General features: G+C 33.5%; 1 protein-coding gene across 1 annotated transcript; it reads right to left on the bottom strand.

Moving 5' to 3' along the window:
• Nucleotides 1-1,103: 1,103 nt before the first annotated feature.
• Nucleotides 1,104-5,101, bottom strand: LOC110869300 (protein indeterminate-domain 7). Its single transcript, XM_022118601.2, has 4 exons — nucleotides 4,833-5,101; nucleotides 4,334-4,581; nucleotides 3,510-3,909; nucleotides 1,104-2,241 (listed from the first exon to the last, which is right to left on the bottom strand). The coding sequence occupies exons 2-4, from the start codon at nucleotides 4,548-4,550 to the stop codon at nucleotides 1,311-1,313; spliced, it is 1,548 nt and encodes a 515-aa protein (XP_021974293.1). The 5' UTR covers nucleotides 4,551-4,581; nucleotides 4,833-5,101; the 3' UTR covers nucleotides 1,104-1,310.
• Nucleotides 5,102-8,797: the final 3,696 nt, after the last annotated feature.

Raw genomic sequence — 8,797 nt, 5'->3', positions numbered from 1 at the left:
ACTAAATAATAATAAAATATAATTTAACGACGATCTTAGTTTCGACGCTCGTAAGGAGCTTACGGCCCTAACGAGCGTCGAAACTAAGTTCGTCGGTAAATATATATTTTTTTTATTATTTAGTCGAAGTCGAACCGTAAGGCGCGTAGGTCCCTAACGACCGTTGAAACTAAGATCGTCGTGTTTGGGACCTACGCGCCTTACGGTTCGACTTCGACTAAATAATAAAAAAAATTACTTTAACGACGATCTTAGTTTCGACGCTCGTTAGGGACGTACGTGCTCGAAATCCGTAACGAGTCAAAAATATATAATCTTTTTATTATTTAGTCGACGTCGTCCGTTACGAGCGTAGGTCCGTTACGCGCATCGAAATCCGTAACGAGTCAAAATAATATTGTATTTTTATTATTTAGTCGACGTCGTCCGTTACGAGCGTAGGTCCGTTACGCGCGCCAAAATCCGTAACGAGTCAAAAATATATTCTTTTTTTTTATCCTCATTTAGTCGACGTCGTCTGATTATTATTTACTGGCTGGTTTCCTTTTGTGAGAATTTATACCACAAATATGCTGAATGACCAAACAAATTTCTGAAAGGTTATATACGCTGCGTATAGAGCTATACGCAGCGTATATAAATCTTATGAAAGACTGATGCTTCAAACCCACCAAAATGACCCCAAAAGTTTTATGTTTTATATACGTTGCGTATAGAGCTATATGCAGCGTATATAAACCATTGTTTTCTGTGCAATGATTGCTGAACAGACACTGAGATCCATGCTTTACCTACGTTGCGTATAGACTTATATGCAGGGTATAGGTGTAACCCTATACGCTACGTATAGATATATACACAGCATAGATAAACTGTAATTCAACTAGGGTTTGGTGTGCCAATAAGCACATCGGTGTGCCAATAAAACTGGTAATCTTATAATTATATACACTTAAAATTAATAAACGAAAACCTATCCATCATCATTTCTGTTCACTTTTTCTTTTTTAATATAATATATAATATATAATATATAATATATAATATATAATATAATTCTTATTTACATATGACTGAATCACTGAACATAACAACAGTACAACTTTAAATGCTTGAAGCAGATATTTTGCCTTTTAATATCCCCTACGTAGAAGAAAAAGAAAGATAATTTGTACTGATCGAACTTTAACAACATAATAAAATCTAATGACCAATAAAACAATGCATGTATGCACTTAAAAAAACACCATAAAAAAGTGAAAACAAGATTGTATCTTACTATTATCAAGCATGAACTAGCTAGCTAGACATTAACCATGCCAAGGTAAGTGGTTTTGGTTTTGGTTTTGGTTCTGGTTCTGGGTGGGATCATGCTGCTGCAGCGTATGGTGATAAGGTGAAGTGTTTAAATGATCTAGACCAGCCATACTTAGAAAATGTTGATCACCATTAGGTGGTGGAAACCCTGTTAGACCCAAGAAATCTCTTGTCAACTCATCGTTTCCACCGCTAGTCGGGTTCCGAGGTGGTTCGGTTGATGCTGATGCTCTTGGAAAGAAGGGTTCTTGAAAAGCATTATTATAAGCCTCTTGGAAAGCATTAATGGAGCCAACACTTTCACAAGCCAATGAATTGGGTTGAGAATTAGCAAACCCACCACTTAACCCTAGCATCTCTTGTTGATTCTCATCAGTTGAAGACAAATTTTCAAGACCAGAAGCATGATGATGATGAGCTGTCAATAATGTTGTAGGTGCACACATGTGATCATTTTGGTGGGACCCACTTAGAATGGACTGGTGCTGCTGTTGTTGCTGTTGCTGTTGTGACATGACAATGACAGTATTGGTACTAGCTGCAGGCTTGCTCATGGTCTCACCCATCTGAGCTGCCTTTTGGAGCAATGCAGTGGCAGACATGTGAGATGGAGAAGGTGATGGAAAATCAATATTATTATTATTATTACTTGCATTGTTAGGGTTTGAGTTTGAGTTTGGTTGATGACGGTGATGAACAAACCATGATGGTAATTGATTGTTTTGTTGCAAATGATCATTAGACATTATGTTGGAGTTGAGTTGTGGGTATTGGAAGAGATGTGGTTCAGTTTTGAGTGGGTAGTTTAATGGGAGATGAAGGGGAAGCTGATGGTTTGGTGAGAGTAGGGTTGATGATAAAGATCTTGCATTTTCTCCTGCTAAAGCACCACAGAAAGCTCTGTGTGTGATGAAGCTGTCCCTCCTGTTGTGATTGTGATGGAACCAAAATGAAACAAACAAGTTAGCACTCTAAACAATGGAACAAAACCCACTGATAATATGCTCTTCTTTGTAAGCTTAAAGCAGTATGATGATACAACCCTTCTCTCTCTATCTCTCTCACACACACACACACAGTTACACTTATAATACAATTGATGATCATAAAATAGATTAGTATTTTTCGTACTTAGGGCATGTTTGGCTAAGTTTTTCTACCCTAACTTATAAGTTATTGATTTTTACTAAAAGCTAAGAGCATTCACATCCAGGGAATCAAAATCTGTGTGTGAGGTTTTTAAAATATAAAGAGTATAAAAAGTGGTTGTGAGTGGAGGAGAGAGAAAATGTTACTGTTCATCTGTATATTTGGGGGGACACTGTTCACCCACTATAATTTTTTAATATATATTGAAAGTGGTTGTGAGTGAAGGAAAGAGAAAAATGTAATGATAAATGTATAAAAATATTATTTAGTTGAAAAGGAGAGAGAAAAAGTATTTGTTTTTAGTGAAAATATATTGATATAGGAGTTGTTTTTTAGTGGAATGTATATTTTTAGGGAGATGGATGTGAATGCTCTAAAAAGGAGATTTTCAAAATGACTTTTTGTATAGGAGAAAAGGTCATGTTTCCGAAGTTAGGATGTTGTGACTTTTTGAGTAGCTTATGACTTTTGGAGCAGATTTAAGTCATTTTACATCAATAAGCTAAGGCAAACACTTTTTGAAAAACAACTTATTAACTTATTGGCTTTTCCACCACACAAGCTTATCCAAACACTTTTTTAAAAACCTTATTTCAAAAAGTCATAGTCAATAAGTCTTTTTTCACAAAAAGTCATTTTTAAGTTAAATAACCTTAGCCAAACATGCCCTTATAATATAAATGGTGATTTCGTAAGAAAGATTACACATCGTTTATACTACAGTGCCAGTTTTCTGTATAAATCGTTATGGTTTGAGATTTTTAAAAGCCAACGGATCGAAAGCTAAAGAAAAAATGATTGTGAAACCATACCGAAGACTGGCTAAGGCGGTTTCAGGGTTCGAAACTGAAACGTGAACACCGGTAGAATTAAATGAGGACAAATTAAGAAGACTTGTTTGGTCATTAAAAGAATTAAGCTAAATTCTTTAGTGTTATCAACTGTTCCACATGTGAAGTATGAAATGTATTTTAATGATTAAAAATATGAACTTTATATTTAAGCATTTTGTAATCAAATATCCTATTTATTCAAAGATTTACCTTGAAAAAAGAGTGCCACAATCACATCGATATTCTCTAGTGCCACAAATCTTGGAATGAGCCTTCCAGTCGGATTGAACCGCATATCGTTTCGAACACTTGTCACACTTCCACTTCTTCTCACCATGCTTTCGTGAGTAATGCTTCTTGATACCAGTGAGATCTCCAAGAGCCCTTGCAGGTTCATGGTGCACACAACTCGGTTCGGGGCATACGTACACCTTCTTCCTAACCACCTCCTGTTTTGATCTTTGCTTTAGCTTCCATGGAAGATTATGACCTCTTCTGTGCAGTTGAAGATTTTGGTCTCTTTGAAACCCTTTGTTGCAAATCTCACACACGAATCTATTTGTTGCCATTAGTGTTTTGGGGGACATTGCTATCACCTCAGCTTCAGGGTCTTCAAGTTTCAATCATAAGTAGTTATAAATACTTAATAATCAAAAGATATGTTCTTTCGATACTTTCAATGCTAAAAGTTAGAAGCCCATAAAGAAAGCCATCAAGTGTTATATATTTCTTAGTTTTCCATAAGTGAAAACTAGATATTTTTATATAAAGAGATTTGAATGAAAACTATATATAATAATAAAACATCAATAACTAGAGATATAATAATAATAGTTAACAAACAAAATTAAAGATAAGTGATAAATCTGATAATAAGAATAATAAGTATAGTCGGTAATAAACTTGGCTAACAGCATTTAATAATGCATGTACTTGAAGGAAATGTGTCAACTGGATTTTATAAGAATCAAACAAACTCTTTCTCAAAAGAACTATAAAAACTTATGTATATCTATCTAGCTAGCTTGATATACCTGGATTCCCTGGAAGATTTCTCTTTTTCTTGTTGGTTTGAGTTTGATTGTTGGAATTAGTTGGCACTGAAGCAAAGGACTGTTGCACCTGCTGTGATGGAGGGTACATAGTACCCACTTCATTCTTGTTACTAGATGAAGATAGGCTTGCTTCATTAGATGCTGATGTCAAGTTTGACATACTGTCATCCAAAAACATGACCTTCATCTCTCTCATCACTCTTTCTCTCTCTAGGTTATTTAATGAACTGGATTTTCAACAAAAAAAAAAAAAAAATTCTTTTAATGATTTTCTTTGACTGGGTATATCAGAAAGATTGACTGGTGAGCTTCAGATCAAAGTTTGTTTGCTTTGAAAATCCATGTCTTATAGATTTGATGACAAGAAACCCTATAAAAAGAAAGTTAACACCAGAAAGTGGCTTTTGTTCTTGATGTTTCTAAGATAAGTTAAAGAGTGATCATAAATAACTAAAATCAAATGTGAAAAAGTTCAGACCTGGCAGGCAGTGACCAAACTTGTTCTTGTCCAAGAAAGTATACAAGTATAGCCAACTCTCAAAGATGATCCAACTCAAATTCACAATACAAAAACAAAATTCCAATCCGTACAAGTTAAGATAGCATGTTCATATTCAAGACGGGGTGTGTGTTTGTGTGTGTGTGTGTGTGAGAGAGAGAGAGAGAGAGAGAGATGAGATGTGGATCGGAAGGTATCCCTAATTTTGGATCTCTTTCAAGTGGGCAGCTTCAAAATGAAACCAAAAAACCAAAAAGCAAGGGAGTCTGAAGTTGCATGTTTTTGTCCTATCCTTTGTTTGCTTCTCATTCAGAAATAAAAATCATATGCATTATTGGTTTTGCTTTTAGGGTTGTACATTTACTACTTTCTCCCTCTCAAACATATCTTAATCAAGTGTGTTTTGGTTAGAAAGATATTTTCAAAAAATTGAAATCTTTTAAATATGAAAGAATCGAAAATGAGATATGCGATATATGTATTTGAAATCTATACTATATAATAAAAGAAACTTGTTTTCGAACACTTGTCATTCTCTCCTTTAATTGATTAAAATTATTAATAATACTAATAATAATAATATTTAATCTAAATTAATACAAATTTTTATGATTAATAAAATTTAATCAAATCTAAAATCTAATCTAATACAAATTTTTATTATCAATAATATTTAATCAAATCTAATAAGAATAGATTTAATAATCATAATGGATACAATGTTCGATTTTCAAAAACAAAAGGCGGCCATATAGGTTTAAATTTTAAATCAAACAAAGTGCCATCAATGTGGAAAATACTAATACATAATACGAGAGACCTCTATTTTTTAGTTTTCTTGCCATATATTTATGTTTATTTTTTTCTTAAAAATTACAAGTTTTAAAATAATTTATCAAGTTATCTCATATTTTAATTCGACATTTATCTACAAGTATATCTCTATATTTATATTTATCTTCTAATATGATCTTTATACTTATCTTTAGTTTATTATTTTGCGAGTAAATTGCACAAAACGTCCTTTATGTTTCCTCAAACTTGCAGGTTGCAGCCTTAATGTTTAAAACTTGCTAAAAACATCCTTTAAGTTTATTTTTGTTGCTGGTTTTATCCTTTATGACTAACCAAGTTAATTTTCCCTCCATGTGAGGATCCCACTATCGTTTGATGACCGACATCAACTGACTCGCAAAATGGAATGGGAACGTGGTGCAAACACAAAACTACCTGAAACACAAGCAAAATTGCTTCTGTTTTCACTGGAGATGTAGTCCAAACACAATTGGATCTCTTAAATTTATGGGGCCATTCACATGGAGCAAGCACCTTTTCACCCGAGCTATCAACATCCACTCAAAGGAGAGATCCGGCCTGCGTTTCGCTGACTAAATGCCAAACAAGCCATATTTGCATGTTGATAGCCTCATGTTAGTTCTGTATGTGAATTCAAATTGAAAAGTGCATATCATTTTTTGAAATTGTTTTCCTCTTTAGTTTTGATTACTTGATTGAGATTACATGTATTAAGTAGGGAAAAATAAAAACTAATATTTAGGTATAAAGCATGGGTCATGAATGGGGAAAGAAGAAATAAGTGGATTTAATGGACTTTTGTAATACACAAGTTTATAACCTAATAATAGAAAAATAAAAAAACAAAGTAAAATGTTCTAATATGTAAATAGTATATTAAAGTTCTTTTACCAAAAACGTATTTTGACGACTGTGTGTGTTAACTGATTACATTATATTTATTCAAGCCGTGTAGTACACGTGCTTATTCAACTAATGTTATACACGAGTAATTAAAGATGTAACTTTTTTATTATATAAAAATATATTTAATCAACCCGTGTAATACACGGGGTTCTAACCTAGTTTGAAAATAAAATAAAATTCTGAATTCATGTTTTGGTATTATAATATTTCTTTGTGAATATGACAATAGTCCACTCAATCCAGGGGCGGCCTTAGGGTGGGTGGGGAGGATCACCTGTTAAAGCCCGATATTTCGTAGGGCACGTCATTTAAAAAAAACCAATATGTATATGTAAAAAAAATTAATATGGTATGCCTATACAAACACCAACATAGGTCAACTTACAAAACTATTGTTATGGTTTATATTACTTATTAGTCCATTATTATTATTATTATTATATATCAAAAGACATCAGGGGTTTGCGCCAGGGAGTTTTTATGCTTTTCAGATCGACCACCAAGGTTTTCAACCTTTCCTTTTACCACTCCTAAGGTCCAGCCTTCTAGAATTTTCCCCTCAATTTGAAAAGACCTAGGCATAGGAGAGTCGTCATCGTCATCAGGGAAGATTTTACAGAATCAGCAATCGGAACTTTGCCTTCAATTAGAAAACCACAGTCACCGGAATGATTGTGGGTTTTCACGCTGATCCTTGGTGGTGTCGAGCAGGGTTTGTGTGGTACGCGAGTAGAGCGTGGCGAGCAGGGTTTGTGACGTCCTCTTCCATAACCGGCCGGATAGGTGACCGGTGACGGCAACACGCAGATGCTAGGGTTTCTAAGATTCCGGTACTAAGTTCACTTTTTTTAAAATGCTCATTTTTTTACGAGAAACATGATTTTTACAGAGAAGCAAAGCCGACCTTCTATTGCTTAGAATTTATCCATAGAAGAAAAAGGAACAACAAAAAGCTATTGGTAAGAAATGTTAAATTATGAACTTTTTGACTTTACTTGCTGTGTTACTTGAAGTTGAGGTTTAATCAAAGAACTTTCGTTGTTGCTTGGCGTTAATCATAACTGTGCTTTTAAATCAAGTTGCTGTGATTTTGTATTTTTTTTCTTTTTTGTGTTTACTTGGTTTGCTTAATTTTGTGAGAGCATTTGTACAGAACTATTGCATATGACATGAATCATGATCACTAGTTTTTTTTGTTAAAGATGTTTGATTCAATTTAAAGAACTTATATTGCACACCAGGTTTTCTTTAAAATGGCATAAAAGAGGTCTCTTTTTTAGCAATTGGGTGAAAAAAATAGGTTCAGAATTGTGCACCTTAAGGAGTTTTGTGTTAAGGTCTATGTTTCATGAATTCGACGTCAGTTTATTTATTAATTCTATAAATAATTTTGTTGAAGTAACAGTCAAACAAATTATAACTCCTAATTGCAAAACCACATTCAAACATGAGCTTTTACAGCCCTTTGAATATATAATTCTGATTGTTATATATCACATAAATCACTTAAAAAATGCACATTCAGACATGTTCATGTTGTGGCTTTAGTTGAACTCTGACAATGCAGTTTTGATCTAATATTATTGCTATGTTGTTTGAAATAGTTGATGTTCCTATATAAATATCTATAACAAACATTTTAACTAAAGCCACAACATAAACGTGGATAAGTGGCAAGGTATATGAACTTATTAAGACATGTCGTACATTTTAACAAACATTTGAATAAGACACGTTTAAGATATGTATTATTCAAATTAAGTTGTATGTAACATTTGAACCCATTGCTTAAACAATGGCTTTGACTGAAACAATGGAATATTAGTTTGCGATGCCTGTGAGGACCTCACATACATCACCTGCTACATAAAAATAACATTTGAGCTGCAACTTTATGTTATTCATTTGAGTTTAATTTCATTGAGGTTGGGTAATATTTCTTTAAGTATTTAATTGCAGGAAACTAAGCTCAAGAAAGATAACAATGGCGTCTAGAAGTGTAACATGGGAAAAACTACTCCTGTCGCGTAGCACGGGGTAAACACCTAGTTGGTATTAATTTTAAACTTTTAGTGAGTTCAATACCTAATTTCATTAAGGCCTAAAGGTACGTTTTTTCGAGCTCGAACAGAGTACACGAATTCTTAGAGCTAACCCTGACACAATCTACTATAAACTTTCATTTAATCTTTTTTAATTGTTTAAACACATTCTTATAAAAT

Source organism: Helianthus annuus, chromosome 7 (assembly GCF_002127325.2).
Source record: "Helianthus annuus cultivar XRQ/B chromosome 7, HanXRQr2.0-SUNRISE, whole genome shotgun sequence".
Taxonomy (NCBI): Eukaryota; Viridiplantae; Streptophyta; class Magnoliopsida; order Asterales; family Asteraceae; genus Helianthus; species Helianthus annuus.
This window is presented reverse-complemented; position numbering and strand designations above follow the sequence as displayed.